The 23680-nt window shown below is 42.1% G+C and overlaps 1 protein-coding gene across 2 annotated transcripts in view; it reads left to right on the forward strand.

Annotated features, from left to right (window-relative positions):
* LOC137341081 (thrombospondin type-1 domain-containing protein 7A-like) overlaps positions 1–23680 on the forward strand; it is a 368227-nt gene that overhangs the window by 214776 nt on the left and 129771 nt on the right. Inside the window, exons 4-7 of one of the 2 annotated variants that reach the window (XM_068003999.1) lie at positions 3613–3794; positions 5012–5080; positions 8095–8250; positions 9712–9915. In XM_068003999.1, coding sequence (XP_067860100.1) covers positions 3613–3794; positions 5012–5080; positions 8095–8250; positions 9712–9915 — 611 coding nt within the window. The remainder of the gene's footprint in view (positions 1–3612; positions 3795–5011; positions 5081–8094; positions 8251–9711; positions 9916–23680) is intronic. The other variant, XM_068003992.1, reaches the window with a different exon arrangement.

Here is a 23680-nt window from a genome sequence, read left to right on the forward strand (position 1 = left end):
CGTGCGTACAACAGGAAGCCCCGCCCCCACTTAAATCCGACAGGTTGATAATTAAAGGAGCAAATGTACTTAAGGTAGTTTATTTTTTGTGTATTGGATAGTTAACAAGATTTTAACGTTTCCTGGGCAGCTTTCCCACAGCTTCCCATTCATGCCTGGTGAAACCAGGTGGGAAGGGCTGGATCAGTGAACAATAAACTAAATAAATTAAATAAAATTAGATTTCCCATTGTAAACAAATTAAATAAACATACCTTAAAAACGATGTTGCCTGGACCCCGCCCCACTCTGATCCTGATGTCCAATGTCTGCCCTCTGATCCCAATGTCTGATGTCTGCCCTCTGATTCCGATGTCCAATGTCTGCCCTCTGATTCCAATGTCCGCTGTCTGCCCTCTGATTCTGATGTCCGATGTCTGCCCTCTGATCCCAATGTCTGATGTCTGCCCTCTGATTCCGATGTCCAATGTCTGCCCTCTGATCCCAATGTCTGATGTCTGCCCTCTGATTCCGATGTCCAATGTCTGCCCTCTGATCCCAATGTCTGATGTCTGCCCTCTGATTCCGATGTCCAATGTCTGCCCCCTGATTCCGATGTCCGATGTCTGCCCTCTGATCCCAATGTCCGATGTCTGCCCTCTGATCCCATTATCCAATGTCTCCACTCTAATCTTTGTTCCCCCCCACCTCTCTCTTTCTCTCCGCCCCCCACCCCCGGAAGCGCAGCCTGTCAGCAGCCAGCCTGTCAATCAGCCTACTTCCCTTCCGGGTTTGACACCCACAAATCGACCCCACCCCCCCCCCCCCCCCAGACTCTTCCCGCCAGCATATTAAAATTGTGCCCCAGTCCTCACTAATATGCCACCGGTAGGCTGCAGGAGCCCCGTTGCAACTCGCCAGTTGTGCGAGGGTGGAAATCGGCCTGCTCTCGTGCTGGGCAGGCTTTCAGTTCGCATGGGTGGGGGGGTGGGTGGGGGGTGGTGGGGTGATGGATGGAGACACTGCCGATTTTGGAGAGGCCTTGAAATGTCCGACGGCAGGTCGGAGATTTTTTTGGCGGTCCAGAAGTAGGATTCCTGGAGCCACCATAAAAAAAAATAGAATTTCCTAGACCGTTTTATGAGCAGTCTGCAGCGGTCCCTTTAAGAACCGCTGGTTGGGCCACTCAGTGCCTAGTACAAATGGGCAGAGCATGAATAGCGCACACTTGACCCACTTGTACCTACATAGAACTCCGATTCAAATATTTATGCAGTCTCCTGACTGTTTCAGATAGTTGGGTTGCTCACCCATTAACAGTCCCACCTGAAAAATGCATTAGATGGGTCTTGGGCATTAATGGAGCAGCCGAAGTGCCTTTCCACCCAGATCACCCTCCCCATCCCCCGATTTTCAATTGCTGGCCACCCGTTTTTCATGCAAGAAACGGGCAGCCGGCAGTTGAAAATCACTCACAGAGAGAACATGAAACAGACTCTTGTCTCCCAGTATGTGATTTAGTTTCTGAGAAGACATTGTTTTGACTTTAATTGCTGTCCTACTAGACCCATCTTCTCAGACAATCAGTATTCATGCTTATGTTGGTTCACATTTGTAGAAGTAGTAGCTATGTTTATTCCCATTTAACTTTCTCCCGCACCTCCTCTGCTGGTGTATGTGTATTCACAGGCCAGGTATCCTCCTTACCTGAACCCAGACAGTCATTTTTCATGAGTGAGTCTGGTCAGCAAGTGCCAATCGGCTATTCATCTGTGGAGGCATCACAGCCGAGCGCAGTTCTGTCCTCATCCAATGTCCACACACACACGCACTCTTTTCAGCAGGGGTTTCTGAATAATGATTAGGAGTAGGAACCCTGGCTAATTTCCCCTTCCCAACCTAGATGAGCTCTGAGTCAAACTACCATGTCCTACCTCTGTCCCTGCTGAGATCAGTTATCTCCTAAACCTACATTTTAAACATCAGCATACCTAAAATACCAGCTGAAGTGACTCAAAGAAGTAACTCCCCCCACCTCCACCATTCCAGTTTAAAAAAATCCACGAGGAAGTTGAATAATAAGTCTTCACAGCCTATCATTAGATAGAAAGCAGGCTCCATCCAAATTACCAATGAGTATTTTTATGTGTGTCAAATAGCAGCAGAGACAGGTGGCAGTCACTGTTTATCATTTTGAAAAATATTGCTCATTGTTGCCTTATAAAATACTTTCCTGGGTTGGATATGGAAATTCTGACAGCGGTGTCTTCGAAAATATAGATCTGAAATATGGCCCGGCTGCCTCATTAATTTTTTAAGCAAGAAGCATCTAACATCCTACTTAAAAAGCTCGCTTTCCTTTTATATGCATTAACTCCAAGAGTATAGAATATCCTTTGGAGTTTTCAGGATGCATTCAATCTTTAAAAATAAATGGAAAAGTTCCTTTATAGTTTTATGCTGAAATATTTCAAAAAGAATATGTAGCTCCGAGCAACAATCCCAATATTCTCTGCCTAAATGAAATGTTTGGAGTGCTGCTATTTTTTCCCCAAATTTTGATGCAGAAGTTCTGCTGTCGTCCTCAGAGATCCAGGGCTGCTTTTTCACTAAATTTTATCCTTGCCAGCTAATTTAGCAATGTTTTTATACTGTCTGTTGGCCAAAATCATTTTCTAGCTAGTACCAATGCTGGCGGTAATAGGTAACTGCTGGTATGAAGAAAGTAGAGTAATATGGAGTAGACCAAAGGAAATGCTCCCAATGTTTGATTTCTTTTTCAAAATGGGGTTGTAACGTGCTTTGATCACTGCACTGCACAAGTTTGGGGCCCATATATTTCTTTTGTTGACTCTACTCTCCTATATGTCTAGTTTTGGGTTCTTGGTGGGGCACAGATACTGTTGTGCTTTTACGTGGCATTTGGCTGGGAAGGGAATTTCAAAATATATTTTCCCTTCAGCCCTCAGTTTGACACTGGGCTGGAGGTCCATTTTATGCCTTTCTGCTGATGGTATTCCTTGTTTCTGGTGTTAAATTGGCAGAATTCTGTCAGTACAATATTTAAATGTGTGATATGTGGGTAGGAGGTTGGGGTTGACTGATGATGAGCAGTGCCTGTTACAGTGGACATAGCAGATCAATGCCAGCATTAAGCCCACAATACACAACAACAAAGAAAACCAACACACAATGCCTTGGTTTTAACTAATAGTCACAATTCCAATGCATGGTTGACATTTGATGCCCTCTGAAGTGGCCTAGCAAGTCACTCCATTGTAAAAACAAAACAAAGTACGACAAGAATTAGACTGCAGTAGTTCAAGAAGGTGGCCCCATCATCACCTTCTCTGAGCAATAAAGGACTGACAATAAATGAAGCCTTGCCAGTGTCACTCATTTCCAAGAACAAATTTTTAAAAAAGTAATTTCTGCTGTAATTTTTTTTACTCATACTCGGGATGTGGGCGTTGAAAGAAAGGCCAGCATTTATTGCTCATCCCTAGTTGCCCTTGAGAAGGTGGCAGTGAGCCTTCTTCTTGAACCATTGCAGTTCATGTCAAATTTTGAAGTGATTCATTTTGAAATGGTTCATTATACATTTGTTCAATGGTTCATAACTGCTTGTTGCAGATATTCGTGGAGGACAACAGAATGGAGTGAATGTCGCGTCGACCCACTACTCAGCCAGCAAGATAGAAGACGTGGGAATCAAACCGCCCTCTGTGGTGGGGGGATTCAAACCCGTGAATTCTACTGTGTACAGGCTAATGAAAACCTCTTATCTTATCTGAACACACTTAAGGAAAAGGAAGGTAATAGACCATCTTTGATCTGTAATGTGACCCACCGTGTTTATCCCCCACAGGCTAGATTTAAATGTCAGTTTGGTTTACTTCAATATCCCATTTCGGCTCAGCCTTTCCATATTGTCCTATTTCATTTTTACAAATGAAGTTAATTAATATCAATTACATTGACTAACTGACATTTTTTTCCCTAAATTTTGTGAATGAATAAGAAACAAATCCATTTTTGATATAACTATGTGGCCAGGAAAGACTGTTGTATTAAGGGATGTTGCATACAGTTGATTTTTTTTCTCTCTCCCTGACTGTTCCAAATACCACTTATGCATATGAGAGAGAAAGAATAAAATGTATTTTTCCTCAGTCCTCACAAAAGTATTGATTGTCCTTCTGAAGGATCTCATGACAAATCATTCACAATCAATACAAGAATGGATATTTAAAAAATAAACTCATCAAAATATCTTTTAGAACAACAATGAAGCAAATTGTGGAAATCAAACTATTGAACACAGAAAGAATATTATTCAATCTGACTACAACAAAAAAATACCTCTATCTCCATCCAGTAGCAATATTCATTGGCCAGTGTGAGCTGATCTTTAGTCTAGAGATAGTTTATTCAAGTGTTGCCTATCACGATGGAACTTGTACATAAGCAACATTTTCTTTTTGGATGGCTCAGACTATTTGGGTGTGTAAAAATGAAAATAAAAACCCACTAGGGATTTTATTTTATTAAAAGACACTACATTTGTCTTTGTCACCTGCTTAAAAAACTGCCAAAATGCCACATCATAATCTAATGATGACAGGCATTGTCAACACAGTAAATGATATACACTGTGAATGAAATTACACTGCGCAAAGATTACCGTACAAAACATTTGTATCAAAATACTTTTTCCTTTACTTTATCAGAAGTGCTAATCTGTTAAAATAAAATGATTAATGCCTCTGTTAAAATAGTGAAAAAGGAATTGAATACGAATGTGTTGCAGGTTCATTTGCTAATCTTCACACAATATTATTTCAAGACCATTGTTTTGCATCTTTCAATTAAGAAAATAGGATAAAATGCAATAAAAAATTTTCACAGTGAATAATTTCCCTTGTTTCCAAACCTCAGATTGTTCAAAGGCAAATGATAATCGTAATAGATTTTGTATAAAAAGAAATCTCCGTCCAGGAATTTACATAGTATTGGTTGCCTGTTATTTCAGAAAGTCTATCACAGAACCAGGGGAAGCCTAGTGTTGCACCGCTTCTGTCAATCACTTTTGAAATAACAGGTACGTAATTAAGGCATTCTACAGTACATTTATTTTGCTTGAATTCATTAAAGTAATTAAGGCTCCAAACATGGTGAAGGCAGGTGATTCCCTGACATTATTTCGAGACAGTTGTATTACTCAGGTGGCCGAGTAATTCTGTTCTTGTGCCATCTGTACAGCAGCCAAGATCTTTTGTAGATGTTTATCTTAATAAATATGGGTAGAGGTAATCTCAGCAGCAGTAGTGGGTTTACAGTTTTTCATGAGTCTGACAGACCCGTAACTCACAAGTGCTCTAAGCATGAATGATTGTCCCTCACAAGCACTAAGAGTTGATGGCCTAGAACTGACCATAACTGGAGAGACAGCCTGTTTACACTGTGGCTGCATGGCTCCTGGTGCAGCCACAGGCATAAATTTCTTTATTTTGAAGTTTCGACACAGTTGTACGCTTTGTTTACATGTCACTTACAGGATCACTTATTCACACGATGGGGTAGATCTTGACTTTTTGCGATGATGTAAAATGGGTGATGGCGAATCGGCAGCTCCAGAATCAGTTCCTAAATCTGATTTGTTAAATTATTTTTAAGTTGTTTATATGATTGCCACAGTGACACAGAGACACTGTTCTCCCCCTTCCCCCAGTTTACGCTGGCCCTTGTCACTCTTCTCCCCCTAGTTCATACCGGCATTTTTCTTCCCCCACCAGTTCTCCTTAGCACTCTTCCCTGATTCTTCTCGTCCCCCAGTTAACAGAAGCTCTCTTCACTGATTCTCCATTCATACCTCTTCACTGCTCCGAGATAATCATCCAATTCTTCCTCTCTCCCAAAATTCATGAGGTAGTCTTCTCTAATTCTGCTCCCTCCCCTCCGTTCACAAAAGCACTCTCTTCTGGTTCTTTGCAAATTAGATAGATTTATTTCAGAAAATAACATTTTGGCATACAGTATATGAGTAATTTGAGACACGATGTGGTAAGTGTAGCTTGGGAGGAACAGATGACTTTAGACCTATGGTTCCCACCACTGGGGTTTTCCTTACGTCATGTTGATAGAGATTGATTGCTATGAGTATATTTTCACAATTTTCTTATCCTGCTCACAGTGGGCCAGCTATCTTGTCTTGGGCAAGGACTCATAAAATGTACCCTTTAAAATCTTCACAATTCCTGCTTTGTTTTAACAAGACTGCTATCAATCTTTCCAAACACATCTGCCCATTGTCTGTCAAATAAGATTGTTCGCACAGTTGTTTTGTAGAAATGTATTCTCTTTTTCTTAAATTCAGGCAATCTTATACCTGATGTAGCCGTGCTAGGCATCTCCTCTCTTGTCATTAGTAGGTTGTCTGTCCGGTATTACTTACTCCTGTTTTCATCATTGAATCATTCAGAATTTACATCCCAATGTAGTCCATACCCCCAATGCCGTTCCCTCTTATGCTGATGCCTTGTTTGGGGAGGACATAGGCTCCATAGCCAACAGGCCATCATGAAATCCCCAATGTTAGCCTGGATCCAACCTAATTTGTGGCCCATCCACCACTGAAGTTACAGAAGAAGAGTGCCAGAAGCGGTGTGGATTTTTGGCCCTGAAATTCCTGCAGATCATCTCCGCCAGCGTAAGTGCAACCCCAGTTTACCATGGCCCCAGGCTGAAGACCCATCCAGAATTCCAGGGATGGGGTAATTTGCATAGGCAGGATGGGTCAACGTTGCCTACCACCTTGAATCAGCAGTGCCTGATCTGATCCGTCCTTGTAAGGGCCATGTCACTACACCTGAGGCTCCCATTCCCCAGAGGCCCAACTGAGCCAAATAAATATTTTTCTTTCAGTCTTCAGCTCCAACTGGAGCCACTGTGTCACTAGGCAAGGTAATTGAACCTCTCCAGGTTCGATTACTTTATTCTGGTGAAGATTTGGGGCCTTTAGAAGGCATCAAAGGGTCTCAGGCCAGCTCTCAGCTTCTGTAAGTTCCGCTGGGGCCTATCAAGGATGTAAAGGGAGGAATCTCCCAGGAAAGCCCATGAATTCACCCAGACGTGCCTCCTTGACTTGGAGGGAGGGCGGATGGAAGATCCACCCATGGCCCCCCCCCAACTGATTCTGTCTCATATTCTGGGCACCCCTGGATGGAAAACAGGCTTCTGCCCCCTCCAGCTCTAGGAATTCTTGGGCTTATATATTTATATATGTTCATGGTAAAATTTAGCAATTCTTGATGGCATTAAAGCATAACAAAAACTCAACAATGACAGAAAAATGGTCAGATAACTCATTATTGTCACACTGTTGCCAATGGCTAAGAGCAGCTGTCATCTCCTCTAATGTATTGTTAATGGAGGAATACAAAGATCCACTAATAGCCACGTTAAAAAAGATAATAGCAATCAAATTGTTCCAAAAACCATACACTCAATGGGACAAGAGCTTACTACTTACCATTCAGAGTACACATTCTCCTTTAAGGCTGATACTTTTTTTTTGATAATTACAAGTTATTAAAGAAAAACAGTGGAGAGACTGGAGAAGTTGGGATTGTTCTTCTTAGAACAGAGAAGGTTAAGGGGAGATTTAATAGAGATGTTCAAAATCATGAACGGTTTTGACAGAGTAGATAAGGAGAAACTGTTTTCACTGGCAGAAGGATCAGTAACCAAAAGACACAGATTTAATGTCATCGGCAAAAGAGCCAAAGGCGAGATAAGCAAACATTTTTTAACGCAGCGAGTTGTAATGATCTGGAATGCACTGCCTGAAAGGGTGGTGGAAGCAGATTCAATAATAACTTTCAAAAAGGAATTGGAAAAATACTTGAAGGGAAAAAAGTTTGCAGGGCTATGGGGAAAGAGCAGGGCCATGGGACTAATTGGATAGTTCTTTCAAAAAGCTGGTACAGGCACGATAGGCTGAATAGCCTCCTCCTGTGCTGTACCTACTATGATAAGTTACATGATGGCTTTTTGTTTCTTGTTATATCTAATGTGTAACATGTAATAATTTTTTTTCTTCCTTTACACTCTCAGCTTCGAAACCTGTTGTCAACAAGCTGTGTACTGGACCCACACCAAACACCACCCAGTTGTGTCAGATCTCCTGCCCCATTGAATGTGAAGTGTCATCCTGGACTGCTTGGGGGCCGTGTACCTATGAAAGCTGTGATGATCCTCAAGGAAAGAAAGGTACATTGAATGTATCATTAGCAGGATTGTAACAAACATATTATTTATTAGAATTTAAATTAGATATCGGAGAGCATAAATGTTGGGAATAGAAGCACGGTACATTCTGGACAGCTGAAGGAGTTACATTTAAAACAATAGCTTTAAAACATACATATTTGGATGCTAAAATAGCTCAGTTGTAACAACACATACTTTCACCTCTGCGACCTGGGTTTGAATCCAGCCCTGACTAATAAGATGGAAAGTCTCCTTTTCGACAGGCATGGAGGTTCTAGGTAAAATGGCCCTGTAAATCTGTAGGCCCATAGTGCTGGCAGCAGTGTGGTGGAGCAGGTACTGACAGCCTTCACCCCTAACCCTGCTGGAGTATCCAGGGTCAGCAGGAGGTCACCTTATTTAAACAGTAATGATGGGCATCCGCATCATTGTCAGTGCCAGAGGGTAGGAGTTTGGAAAAGTGGTGGTGGCCAGTCGTTCTTTTGGCCTTTGCCACTGGCCATTTCATGGTCCTGATCGGCCCCATTATAAGTGGACTGATAAGATTATTGGTGCCATCATTTTCAGGGGGTTCCAGTCTGGGACACAGGCCTGCGCCCCCAAGTGGACACCACTTCAGCAGCTAAAGCAACCTGTTCGCTGGATTCATCCCAGCGTCCAGGTCACTCATTATTGGAGAGACTGTGGTTGAGTAAATTCCCAACATGGGAATTCCCTTCCCTTTGCCTTCAAGGGCCATTATTCTGGGGCAATTGGAGGGTCTTCCCTAAACAGTCTGCGAAAGAGGTTTAAAGCTTCAACCAATTTTATGCCCTCTCCACTGCACTCCTGACCAACTTACACCAAGAGTGCACTGTTGGGTCTGCAGATTTTCTGTATTTTTATTTTTTTATTAATTTTTTTCAACCATGGGGATAGATCTCCTCTGTACGCAAAATTGTAAATGTGTTCTTAATAAATGAGTTTAAGATTTCTCAACAGCTAGCACACAGAGGAAATCTCCACCTATTTTGGAAACTCTGCAGAGCAAATAGATATTTCTTAGGAGGAAAAAAATAGATTCCAATTAAAAGAAAAACAATTTGTCTCAAATCTTTTGAAAAGACACTGCTGTTTTTGTGTTTACTTTAATAAGATGTAAATGAATGCAATGATGAAATAATGTAGAAGATGCAAATGCTCCAGGCAACCTTTTATTCCATCAGTGCAGAATTTATGAGTTTAAATTACCTACTTATACTAACTAGAGCTCTGTTTATACAATTCTTCATTTGAAGGGATCCACCCTAATGAGCCTATGTAATTACAGATTCTGTTGAAGACTTTACTTGTGCATTGAGGGTTAAAGAAGATTAATACAAGGGATTGCATAGACTAGACTTACACAAGGCTGTTTTCTATTATTGGTTGTTTGTTTTGTAAACAGGAAAATTTAAAAAATGAAATTATTCCTTCCTATAGGATTTAAACTGCGGAAACGACAAATTGCCAATGAACCTACTGGTGGGACTGGGAATTGTCCACACTTGATTGAAGCTATCCCTTGCGACGACCCATCCTGCTACAGCTGGCAGGTTGTGAGACTGGGAGAATGTACACCTGACAATGACAGCAAATGTGGGCCAGGCATCCAGACACCAGAAGTTCAATGTGTCAACAGCAATAGTAAGGGACTAATTTAATTTTTATTATGGATTGATATCTGAGGGTTATGCTTTCATTTGTATGTTGAAACACAATTTTTTTCATTCACTGGGAATAGTACATGGTGAACTGGATTTCTGATTTATTGCTGTCTCCAGTGTTTTCTGTTAAATTTTTCAGGATTTTTAACTCACTAATTGAAGTCCGAGTGATGAGGTCTTTGTTTCTGATGCTTACCTTTAACAACTGATTTCACCGTCTATGTATTTGCAGGTTACAGACCCTGGGTTAGTTGTTAGGAGCCCTGATAAGTGTGGGTTAGGCACCAGCCTTTTGCCTCTGGGACTTGGATTCAGATGCAGTCCGAACTGATGAAATGAATGCCTACTGTCTGCTGGCTTTAAGGGTGCTGGGTGAAAGAAGTTTAGGTAGCCTCAAACCAATTCCCAGTGGGCATGGGCTCACTGTATAAGACAGTCCATAATTCTGCACTAATGGCAGTAAACTGGCAATGTCATGCAGAACAGACACAGAATGAATTGGTGTAGCAAATTGAAAGAAGTCACACGGTGCAGTGCAGTGCTGCTCTGATTTTGGGGCTGAGGCGCACTGTTGGGACAGATTAGTGCGCTTTACCCTGTGTCTAACCATGTCATACCTGGCCTAGAAGTGCAAAATACTGGCATTGGATGCCCAAATTTTTAAGCACAAAATTTAAAGAGAATCAGAAATTGGCTCTGTACATTTGGTCTGTCATCTTCCTGATCACAGTGCTGGTCACTTCCACCAGCAATCAAGCTACCAGTGGTCAAACAATATGACCACCACAAATCTGTTCCAAACTTTCCCACTCATCTCCGTACCAGCAAGTGCAGTGATTTTTGCTAGAAATTACTGCTCTTTAAAGTTGTTGGGAAAAATAAATTCTGATAAGCGCTCATAAAATAGGTGGGAGGGCTGAGGAAGCTGCCTGGCAGCAGTCATATTTTCTGGATGCTACTGACTTCTCCTTCACTGCCATGACTGTTTATTGTGTTGGAAGAGCAAAGTCTGGAACCCTATCAAGCAGCATCAACTTTAGGAAACCTGCTAAAAATTGACAGTTAAGGTTTCTTAAATTGGACCATTTATAATGGTAAGTGGCAATAATTTAATTGGCATTAGTCGGCTCCATTGTTACTATATAAATAGAGTGTAGTTGGAAGAGAATTATTTTATGATTAAGGATTTTACATGATAGCTTGTGTTTCTAGCTTATCTCACGCCTCAGTGCTGTGAGTTCCTAGCAAAAGTTCCTCAAAACACTGAAGATGGAAATAAAGTAGAGCCTCAATTATATATATTTATCTTTTCCACCCATTATATCCAGTTTTAGTTTTGCCCTCTATGGTACTATCCATCTGCCTGCAGAGCAAACTGGACTATTTAAATTTCTTATCTTTGTGTTTAAATCCCTTCATGACCTTGCCTCTCCCGATCTCTGTAGCCTTCTCTAGCCCTATAAACCTCTGAGAACACTGTGTTCCTCCAACTCTGGCCTCTTGTGCATCCCCAATACCTGCCCCCCACTATTCAGCAAGGTCACGTGCTCTGAAATTCCCTCCCTAAACCCCTCTGACTCTCCTCCTTTAAGACCCCCATTAAAAGTTCTTTGACCAAACTTTTAGTGACCCCTCCTAATATCTCCTTCTTTAACTTGGCGTTGATTTTTGTCTGATTACACTTCTGTGAAGTGCCGTGGGACATTTTTCTATATTAAAGGTACTATATAAATGCAAGTAGTTGTTGTTGTTAAAGAACTCTTAACTTGCCCAAATGGCGCAATATTGTTTAGATCTCCTCGGCCTTTCAGTAGTAATTAATAGAGTGAGCTCTGACATCTACTTCGTGCCTCTTCTATATCGAACTTCTGTCCGCCTTCCACAAAGTTTGATAAATCAATAGTTTCTCTGTACATGTGGACCAATCAGAAAACAGTTCTCAGTTGTTCAGGCAATGCATTGAGTAGTGTAGTGGGTTAGACACTGGCCTTTTCAGCTCTGAGATCTGGCTTAAATCCAGCCTGGACTAATGGGATGGAAGTCCTCATTGTCTTGTATAGCTAGTCTTATTTGAAATGAGATTCGGCAATTGCTAGCGGCCATGGTCCTACAACACATTCAGAAGTAACTGGCAATCTCATTCAGAAAGGCTACAGGATGGTAAGGAAAGTGAAAAAATATCACACTGGTACAGTAGTGGTACTCTCCTGAGATTGGGGCTGAGGCACATTGTTGGGATACAGTCCTTGACATAGAAGTTCTCAGAGCTAACGGTGGATGCTCAAAATGGAAAGTGGTCCATTCTCTAGCACTGACATCCCTCACTTTGATGAGCATAAAAATGAAAGGTTAGATTTTCCTCGTAGTAGTTTAGTGGCAGGGCGGCACTTCTGCCCCATGACCCCACCACAACCCAGACCCAGGTTGCAGGCCACTATAGAGGCAGAACGGGCTCCCGGCAGGATTCATGTTAGCATTGGATTGCCACTGCAGCATCAGAGAGGAGGATGGGTATTTAAAAGCCCTGAAGAGGAGAAAGGAAATCTTATTTTTGGCCTCGGCTAAGACCAAAAAAGTTTTAAAAAAATACATTTTAAAGAATTAGATCCATTGATTTAGAATGAAGGGAGAGGAGGCATCCATTAGGCCCTCTTCCTCCATCAGGAGACTTTGGGGCATTACTGCCTCCACCATGTAGTCTTGGTGGGTGGGCAGCACTAAGAGGAGCGGATGGGAGGAAAATGTGCAAGTAAGCTGGGCCTTGTAGCTGGCAGGGAAGGGGCAGCCAATGGCAACAGCCAACAGAGGTGGGGGGAGGATAAACAAAGAGTAAAATAACTTGCAGATTTCTGAAGGCGAATGTTAGAACTGGAGCCAAATATACATTTCAATTCAAATGGATTTTGAGGTAAAAGTAAAAATGTTTTGCATCAGTTTTGGTGCCGAAACATTACTGTTGTCTTTAAAGGGATAATCAGTTGGAACTTTCAAACAGTGGTAATGCAATCTCATCTGAAAAAGACTAATTTTCGCTTAACGCAAGATAAAGAAACATGATTGACTTCGGAAGCCACAGCCAATATGCTTCTAGAAATGACCATTTTAGTCAGAGCAATGTAGCAAAACATTTAAACACAATGTTGCTCGTTATTCAACCCTGCAGTGAGTATGAACAGCATATAAATTTTGAGCAAAAAAATAACTGCAGGCAATGGTACAGTTGAAGCAGGAAAAACATACATAAATTTACAATTTATGATTAGCCAAAAGGGTTGCTTGGAAACCTTTATAGGACTAACACCAACTGTTGTTTCCTTATGAAAGTGGGTGGCGGAGGGAGAAGGATGCTGCTGAAAAGCGGCTATCGCAGTAAAAAAAAGGAGTTATGGCATCAGTGAAGAACTGCATTGAAACTCCAGTGAAAGCGAGTTAAATACAAAGATTGAGTTCTTCACATTTTTGCTCCATGGTTTAGAAAATCCAATATGCAATAACAGGCCAATATAATTGCTTTAATGCGAATGTGCAGAGATTTCAATTGAATTGAAAACAGTATGCCTGCAGTTGTTTTATTATAATGAAAGACTGTGGAGATGGAACTGCAGAGTGTGTGCCAGATACAGCTGCTTCACATTGGGGCTATTTATACAAAGTGTCATGCTGATTAGTTGCACAGCTTTAATATCTAAATAAGCAAATTTTGTCATGCAGTAACATACTTAGGCTTACTTGATAATACTACTAAAATTTTAACTTAATGGAAAAGGAACTGGAGGAAGAAATTGCCAAAGAATACCCCATACTCCAGGTAATTAAAAGTTAAATTGTTTTTGTTTTTAACAAGCCTTTCGTGTAGTAAATGCACAAAATTGAATGTAATTTCCTCTTTCCCATGAAGCCCACATTTCCCTATCCAACAGAGTATCACTCAACTGAAGTCAGTCAAGCAGCTTCATAGGGAATTACACAGATTGGGAACATTTTGCATCCTGATGATTGATTATTAGCTGGCTGAACCGGGAAACTTCAGTAATGTTAAATATCACCTCAGATTTAAAATTCTGTTCATATCCCTCCATGACCTTGCCCCTCCTTAGCTCTGTAACCTCCTCCTTCTCTACAACCCTCTGAGAAGTTTGCATTTCTTCAATTCTAGTCTCTTGTGCATCCCCGATTTCTTTCACCCCTCCATTGGCAGCCATGCCTTCAGCTGTCTAGGCCTTAAGCTCTGGAATTCCCTCCCTAAACCTCTCTCCTCCTTTAAGACGCTCCATAAAACCTACCTCTTTGACCAAGCTTTTGGTCACTTGTCCTAACATCTCCTTATGTGGCTTAGTGTCAAAGTTTGTCTAAAGTGGTCCTGTGAAGCACCTTGGGACATTTTATTACGTTAAAGGCGCTTTATAAATGCAAGTTGTTGTTACATACAACAACTTGTTATCTGTACCATAACATATTAAGGGGTGGATTACACTCTTGGTTCTGTGATAGCATTTTCACCTTTAAGCCTTAAGATCGTGGATTCAATTCCCACTCTTGAGCACATAACCGAGGCTGACACGTTGGGGTAGAAATTAGGATGCATTTCGCCCATTCTTTGGACTTAAAATGGGCGCAATGTTTCTGGGCATGAGGTCCTGCGCCCGATTTGCACCGGTTGTATAGTCGCCGCCATATTGTACCTCATTTTTAGGTGTCCCTGGCGGCCACCTGAACGGAGCTTTGGATCAATTTCAATCAACAAAGAAAGGATCCTGCGACTGTTTCAGGAGCCTTCTGCAAAATTCATGAAGAAACAGTTGGAGTATGTGCCGAGCATGTGACTAGTTTTTCCAGTTCTACGGCAGCCTAATCAGTGGTCCTCTCAACTTCACAACACTTCTGTGGGCCGCTGTCAGCCCACGCCCAGACCCCATTACCACCCCCTCTCCCCGCATTTCCTCTGATCTCCCTCCCAGGACTTACCTGAGGCAGCAGACCCAAATTCAATACCCGACGTTAGTCAAGCTGCTTCTGGAGGCACACCAGCAGTTGCCTATTTTGGGCCCAGAAATTGGCCTAGATGAATTTCCACCTCTTCAGTTCAGCAAAGGCTATGGGCCCCGACAACATCCCAGCTGTAGTGCTGAAGACTTGTGCACCAGAACTAGCTGCGCCTCTAGCCAAGCTGTTCCAGTACAGCTACAACACTGGCATCTACCCGACAATGTGGAAAATTGCCCAGATATGTCCTGTCCACAAAAAGCAGGACAAATCCAATCCGGCCAATTACCAGCCCATCAGCCAACTCTCAATCATCAGCAAAGTGATGGAAGGTGTCGTCGACAGTGCTATCAAGCGGCACTTACTCACCAATAACCTGCTCACTGATGCTCAGTTTGGGTTCCGCCAGGACCACTCGGCTCCAGACCTCATTAAAGCCTTGGTCCAAATATGGACAAAAGAGCTGAATTCCAGAGGTGAGGTGAGAGTGACTGCCCTTGACATCAAGGCAGCATTTGACCGAGTGTGGCACCAAGGAACCCTAGTAAAATTGAAGTCAATGGGAATCAGGGGGAAAACTCTCCAGTGGCTGGAGTCATACCTAGCGCAAAGAAGATGGTAGTGGTTGTTGGAGGCCAATCATCTCGGCCCCAGGACATTGCTGCAGGAGTTCCTCAGGGCAGTGTCCTCAGCCCAACCATCTTCAGCTGCTTCATCAATGAACTTCCCTCCATCATAAGGTCAGAAATGGGGATGTTCGCTGATGATTGCACAGTGTTCAGTTCCATTCGCAACCCCTCAGATAATGAAGCAGTCCGAGCCTGCATGCAGCAAGACCTGGACAACACCTAGGCTTGGGCTCATAAGTGGCAAGTAACATTCGCGCCAGACAAGTGCCAGGCAATGACCATCTCCAACAAGAGAGAGTCTAACCACCTCCCCTTGACATTCAATGGCATTTCCTTCGCAGAATCCCCCACCATCAACATCCTGGGGGTCACCATTGACCAGAAACTTAACTGGTCCAGCCATATAAATACTGTGGCTATGAGAGCAGGTCAGAGGCTGGGTATTCTGCGGCGAGTGACTCACCTCCTGACTCCCCAAAGCCTTTTCACCATCTACAAGGCACAAGTCAGGAGTGTGATGGAATACTCTCCACTTGCTTGGATGAGTGCAGCTCCAACAACACTGAAGAAGCTCGACACCATCCAAGATAAAGCAGCCCGCTTGATTGGCACCCCATCCACCACCCTAAACATTCACTCCCTTCACCACCGGCACACTGTGGCTGCAGTGTGTACCATCCGCAGGAAGCACTGCAGCAACTTGCTAAGGCTTCTTCGACAGCACCTCCCAAACCCGCGACCTCTACCACCTAGAAGAACAAGAGCAGCAGGCACATGGGAACAATACCACCTGCACGTTCCCCTCCAAGTCACACACCATCCCGACTTGGAAATATATCGCCGTTCCTTCATCGTCGCTGGGTCAAAATCCTGGAACTCCCTTCCTAACAGCACTGTGGGAGAACCTTTACCACACGGACTGCAGCGGTTCAAGAAGGCGGCTCACCACCACCTTCTTGAGGACAATTAGGGATGGGCAATAAATGCCGGCCTCGCCAGCGACGCCCACATCCCATGAACAAATGTTTAAAAAAACACCAGCAGTTGCCTATTTTGGGCCCAGAAATTGGCCTAGATGAATTTCCACCTCTTCAGTTCAGTGCTGAAGGAGTGCTGCATTGACAGAAGTACCATCTTACAGATGAGATGTTAAACTCAGACCCTGTGTGCCATCTCAGGTGATGTAAAAGATCGCATGACACTATTCGAAGAAGAGTAGGGGAGTTTTCCCAGTATCCTGGCCAACGTTTATACCTCAATCAACATCACTAAAACAGATTATATGGTCATTTATCATCTTCCTTATGGGACCTTGCTGTGTGCCAATTGACTGCCACGTTTGCCTACATTACAGCAGTTTCTACACTTCAAAAATATTTCATTTGCTGTGAAGGGCTTTGGGACATCCAGAAACTTGCTATATGAATGCAAGTTCTTAGTATTATTAGTAAGTGGTTCTGTTTACACAGTTAGTGCTTTACCCATGTGAATCTGGTGAGCATTCAGTTCTAGAGTAACCTTTGGTATAGGCCCATCATGCTCTGGTGTTGGAGCACTGAAAATGACAGCCTGAGCCTATTACGTGTCCCAAAGCAACAACAGCAGCTTACATTTCTAAAGGACCTTTTATGTAAACAAAAGTCTCAAGATGCTTCACAATGACAAATGGGTGGAGGAATGAACATCAAGGCATGGAGAGAGAGAATAGGTGCGTGTGATCAAAACCTTGGTTAGAAAGATAGGCTTGGAGAAAGTTTTTTAAGGTGTAGGAGCTTAGGGAGAGGGTTCCAGTGAGTAGGGCCAAGGCAACCAAAGGCTCTGCCACCAAAGCAACCAAGGATTCCAATCTGGCAGCATAATCCCACTGTTGACAACGTCACCTGTGTGTCTGGATTCTAATGTGCAAAAATGAAGTGGGTAGATCTCGGCTTTGTGCGATAGTGTAAAATAGATGATAGCGAGTCGGCAGCCTGTTTTACACCTCTCTCCATTTTTATTTCGGGAGAAATGTAAAACGGGGTGCCAACTCCCTATCACCCGTTTTACACTATCGCACAAAGCTGAGATCTACCCCCAGCAGTGTAAATGCTGCCGATCCAAATGCAACAGCAGCACTGTAGGCCTGTGTCCACTAGAAGATTGGTTGAGCATGCTCAAAGCCTTGAGATGAAAGGACAGCTGCACCCAGTCCCTCAATACAGCTCCTTTAACAGCAAGTGGCAGATAGATTGCATGTGAGAACTTTTTGTTTTTGTTGTCTTTTTATTTTGTTATTTGCCTTGATCATCTGTTGGAAGTGGATTAGCCTCACTGACAATGGGTTTTGCATGTTAAGGAAGTAACCATTAAAAGGCTTTAAAACAATTTATGAGACAGATTTTGCGATAAATAAATCATAGCACTCAAGTACGCTTTTATGGGACTATAGTGTGAAGAAGAGATTAAATTGCATGTCAATGGACCTTACCCTGCATTTCGTACAGCAATGTTATTAGGTTTTACTGGCTGGGTTAGGTTGTGTTGAACTATAATGTGTCATGCTTCATTCATTCAATAATTAAGATCCAATATTGTGCTTGAGATGGTATCCCTTGCAGTTGTGTTACTGGTTGATATTAAATTTGCTGCAGCAAAATGGCAAAAATGATAAAAGTTTAGCTCTCAATCAAATCTGGTGACTGATGTCATCTAGTTCTTTTTCCTGTTGTAGCCTATAATTGTAAGTTACCCCCAAATCACTTAAGAAATGGAATGTAGAAACCAGTCCTCACTTAAGATGACATGATATCCTATAATCAAAGTTAGTAACATATCTTACTGTAATAAAATTTTCAATTTGTATTTTAAAAATGATTTGCATAGATCTAGAATTTGGAAAAAGTAACCACATTCAAAGCAATTGAAAATAATTTGTGAATAAGGTGCCAATGGGACTGTTACATAAATCTATAGACTATGGGGGTTAAAATCAATAACCCCCGAATCTGGGTGCAGGGGTTGCAGTGCTCACGTGAGATTCGTGCTGTCTGGTCATTTACCTGATTCCTGCGCGAGCAGCCAGGCCTAGCAGTGATGTTGAATGACTTCTCACCAGTAGGGGTGCCCAGTATCGCGTGAGTGCCTCGCAGTCGAGCAAGGGATAAACCGAGTAATTACAAGCCAGTCAGTCTAACCTCGGCGGTGAGCAAATTATTGGAATCAATTCTGAGGGACAGGATAAACCGTCACATGGAAAGGCATGGAGTAATCAAGGACAGTCAGCATGGATTTGTTAAGGGAAGGTCGTGCCTGACTAACTTGATTTAATTTTTTGAGGAGGGCCTTTGAGGATAGTGCATTTGATGTAGTCTACGTGGATTTTAGCAAGGCTTTTGACAAGGTCCCACATAACAGACTGGTCAAAAAAGTACATGCCCGTGGAATCCAAGGGAGGATGGCAAGTTGGACCCAAAATTGGCTCAGTGGCAGGAAGCAAAGGGTAATGGTTGACGGGTGTTTTTGTGACTGGAAGGCTGTTTCCAGTGGGGTTCTGCAGGGCTCAGTACTAGGTCCCTTGCTTTTTGTGGTATATATTAATGATTTGGACTTAAATGTAGAGGGTATGATTAAGAAGTTTGTAGATGATACAAAAATTGGCCGTGTGGTTGATAGTGAGGAGGAAAGCTGTAGACTGCAGGAAGATATCAATGGACTGGTCAGGTGGGCAGAAAAGTGACAAATGGAATTCAATCCAGAGAAGTGTGAGGTAATGCATTTCGGGACAGCAAACAAGGCAAGGGAGTACACAATAAATGGGAGGATGCTGAAAGGTTTAGAGGAAGTGAGGGACTTTGGAGTGCATGTCCACAAATCCCTGACAGGTAGATTAGATGGTTAAGAAGGCATATGGAATACTTTCCTTTATTAGCCGATGCATAGAATATAAAAGCAGGGAGGTTATGCTGGAACTGTATAAAACACTAGTTAGGCCACAGCTTGAGTACTGTGTACAGTTCTGGTCACCACATTACAGGAAGGATGTAATTGCACTAGAGAGGGTACAGAGGAGATTTACGAGGATGTTGCCAGGACTGGAGAATTTTAGCTATGAGGAAAGATTGGATAGACTGGGGTTGTTCTCTTTGGAACGGAGGAGGCTGAGGGGTGATTTAATTGAGGTGTACAAAATTATGAGGGGCCTAGATAGAGTGGATAGGAAGGACCTACTTCCCTTAGCAGAGAGGTCAATAACTGGGGGATATAGATTTAAAGTGATTGATAGAAGGATTAGAGGGGAGCTGGGAAAAAAAAATTCCACATCCTCCAATCTGCATGCCAGATCTCACCAATCTGCCGATCTGAGTTTGTACCAGGCCTGCGAGAGAGCGTGCATCAAGGTTCTCCGATGATGCACTAGAGGCCTTGGTGCAAGAGGTGGACAGAAGGAGGGGCATTCTATATCCGCAGGGGGGCAAGAGGCCTTCCAGGCATATGCTCAAGAGGCAGTGGGAGGCACATAGCACCATGAACATGGATGCATTGCAGGAAGAAGTTCAATGATTTGACACGAGTGGTCATGGTGAGTGAGGTCAATTGTCAAATGGTGTGTACTACCAACTGCACCACTAGCCGTATCCACTGCTCCACGTGCTACATCCCCCATCACCCACATACTAACAAACTCTTTCAATCAGTACTCAACTCTTCCAATCAGATTCTTCCTCTCACCCTCACACATTACCACTGTTGCAAGCCGCACACCCACGACTCAAAGGTCACATAGACTGGCAGCTATTCAACCATGACAAGCACATCACCCAAACATCCTGCAGGACACTCACCAACACATGTCCCGCTTTCTTGCAGGAGAAGGTGGCTCATAACAGGAGGCAACATGTGGCAGTGGCATTTAGCCCCTCAAGCCTGTTATGGCTGATCTGTGATCTAACTCCATATACCCGCCTTAGCCCCATATCCCTTAATACCTTTGGTTAACAAAAATCTATCAATCTCAGATTTAAAATTAACAATTGAGCTAGCATCAACTGCCGTTTGCAGAAGAGAGTACCAAACTTCTGCCACCCTCTGTGTGTAGAGGCATTTCCTAACTTCACTCCTGCACATCCTGGCTCTAATTTTTAGGCTATGTCTCCTAGTCCTGGTATTCAAGTATAGGAGACCTCTAAAAACAGTTACAAATGCATCAGCAGCCAAAAGCAATAATCCAGCAACTAACCAGTAAATCCTGCATGATCCTTTTAAATAGCGCTGGTGGGGGGTCCTCCAGGCCATCTACGACATGTTCAGCTGTTCGGGGTTAAGACAGTGCGTTGGCTGGAGTGTTGAGTGCCAAAATAATATCTATCCCTTTAAATCAGCGTTGCACACTGATCTAACGCATATTCTTCTTACTTTACATGGTACTGGCATTCGTTTTCTGCGCAAACACCTTTACCAAGATAGCGTCCGGTGCATGGCATGTTCCCGCGCATTCCGGATGCCATTTTGGGACCTTAGGAGGCCACGTAGTGCCTTCAAAATGGGTGCTATGAGGCTGAATTTATAGCCCATAATCTCAGTAAAATCATTGTCATTGAAACAATAATTTAAGAGAGATCACCGAGTAAAAGATTAACATTGGAAAGATTTAAACCTCTTTTCAGTTTATTCAGGCAGATTCATGGCTTTGAATTTTACAGCTTACTGTGACACAAGCTAAATGATCCCTGCGTGGTTGCTGTGTGTAGTTAAATGTGTTGATATCATTCTAATGTGATTGTGGTTCCATTAGGATGCCTGCTAGAGAACCATTAACATGTGTCCCATGGGTAGTTACAAAAGAAGATGGCGCACTAATTTCGAGAAGAAAAAATAATGAGCCAGAGATACTAGAGAGACACTTTACTGATTTATTTTTAAAAATTGATAATTGTCACTTTTTAAAACTCTCACTTAAACCTTAAATGCATCGGAAAGAGTTTAAGAATTAAATATATTTTTGCACATTTCTGTAACTGTATGTAATATATACCTACCATGGGATGGATGTCACTGCTCCAAAAAGGAGTCCTCTTCCAATTTGAGCACCTAATGCACCACCAAGCACTCCCAAGTCAGGTATAGTATGGGCAAATAAGGAATAAATCTATCTCTACTCTTCCAACAGTGTTCTTTAACCACAACATGAGAAGGACATTCATAATATACAAATTTGATTTCTACTTCCCACAGACACTGTTCTTGTATTTTTTTCTGATTTGAGTCTGTCCATTTGTACTGAAGCTTATTTCACATAGGCTCCTTAGAACCCAACAGTGAGAGGAAACTCTCATCTCATTAGTGTGGAATGGTTTTAACCCCAGGTATCAGACTAAAAGGGCAATGTGCTAACCCACTAAGTCGCTTAGTCCCATGTGCTTTGCTATTTTTCGTAAATAATTGATGATACTTTTTTTACATCCTCAAAATTCTATTTGTTTCAATAGAATATTGTTTGAAACAAAAAACATTGTACATTTTATAGGACAAGTTAAGATATAATATGAAATAATCGCTTCCACTTGATATTATTGTTTAAAAATGTATTTTACCATTTCTTGTTTAAAATGTGTCCTATCAGAATTCAGGTTGACATGCCGCCTATTGTTAAAAATAAATTAATGAATAAAAGATCAGCTAGATTTTGTTTTTATATCCCATGTTGAATATAGAGAGCATAGAACATTTAGAAAAATACTACTACTTTAGCAGAACTCCTGTGGCATTGCACATGGTGAGTCAGAGTCAATTATTACAAGTGGGAGGTGCTGGGGTGTGGAAAAAAAGGGGAAGGATATTGAAAGAAGTTTTTTTAAGAGATTTCTCCAAAGACCACTGAGGCATTTTTGATTAGTTCCTGGAAAATAAACAGTGTTTATAAATAAATACCACGATTGCATTAAATAAAAATCTGCATATAATATGAGGGAACCACTATTTACTGCCCATCTGTTTAGGGTCTGGCTATTTATAATGAATATGATAAAATATATCAAACATTAGTTTATTTTTTTTCTATTTCCCCCTCCTTATAAATATCATTGCAACAGTACTTAGTGCATTTAGTCAAAACCTTTCACTAAAATATTTTAAATTCAAAACTTTCAGTCAGAACCTCCTTCCAACTTGAAAAATATGCAATCCTTCCAGAAGTTGTTAACTATTTGTATGCAATCATTGTTTATGAATTCTCAATTTAAACAAATAAAAGGAACATAGCTTGTGCTGGGCATACCCTCAGCGTTTCCAGTTATCTGTATGGGAATACTAGGGAACTATGAGGTCATTGAAGCCCTGTGTTATAGCTGTGTTAATCTGATTCCCCAGCATGTTGAATCCAGACAAGACAAACTGCTGCTCTCCAGAGTCCCAATCAGAGCATTTGTTATGAGAACTATGTCTGCACTTAGAAGCTCGGTCATTGGGGACCATGTTCTCCATGGTGGTTTGCAGCTCGATTAGATGATCATTTTGCACTGAACAGATACAGATAAAGGACTTCTCCACACTCGCCCCAAACTTTGAAGGCTGCTCCTCCCCTTGGTTTCTACCTTGGTCAATTCTAATCAACAAAATTGCAAGAAAATCAATGGAGAGCCTTTATGGGTTGCTCTCACCAAATATCCCACCCATTGATCCCAGCAAGTTCTCTGCACAACAAGTGATCTGGGCAAGGAGCAACATGAATTTTTTTAATGACCTGATAGTGCAAACTCAGGTGAGGTCATGCAGGTATGCTATCAGCACACACTGGGGTAGATCTCAACTTTGTGCGATAGTATAGAACGGATGATAGCGAGTCGACAGCCCGTTTTACATCTCTCTCAATTTTTATTTCCCGTGACTTCAATTGCACATATTGAGAATTTTAATGGATGGAAAATTGCGGGGAATGAGCTTCTGAATTCCCGATATGCATGCTTGATCGGCAAGGCGCCAGGTTGGGAATGTAAACTTGTAAAATTACCCCTTATAAGTTTATTCAAGTCAGTGCCAGAAATAGTCCGCACTTACAGTAGTGTGAACCGTTCTGGTCTCCATATTATAAAAAGGATATAGAGGCACTGTAGAAGGTGCATTAAGATTTATTAGGATGATACCATAAAATCATAGAAT

This window comes from Heptranchias perlo, chromosome 2, assembly GCF_035084215.1.
Source record: "Heptranchias perlo isolate sHepPer1 chromosome 2, sHepPer1.hap1, whole genome shotgun sequence".
Classification (NCBI taxonomy): Eukaryota; Metazoa; Chordata; class Chondrichthyes; order Hexanchiformes; family Hexanchidae; genus Heptranchias; species Heptranchias perlo.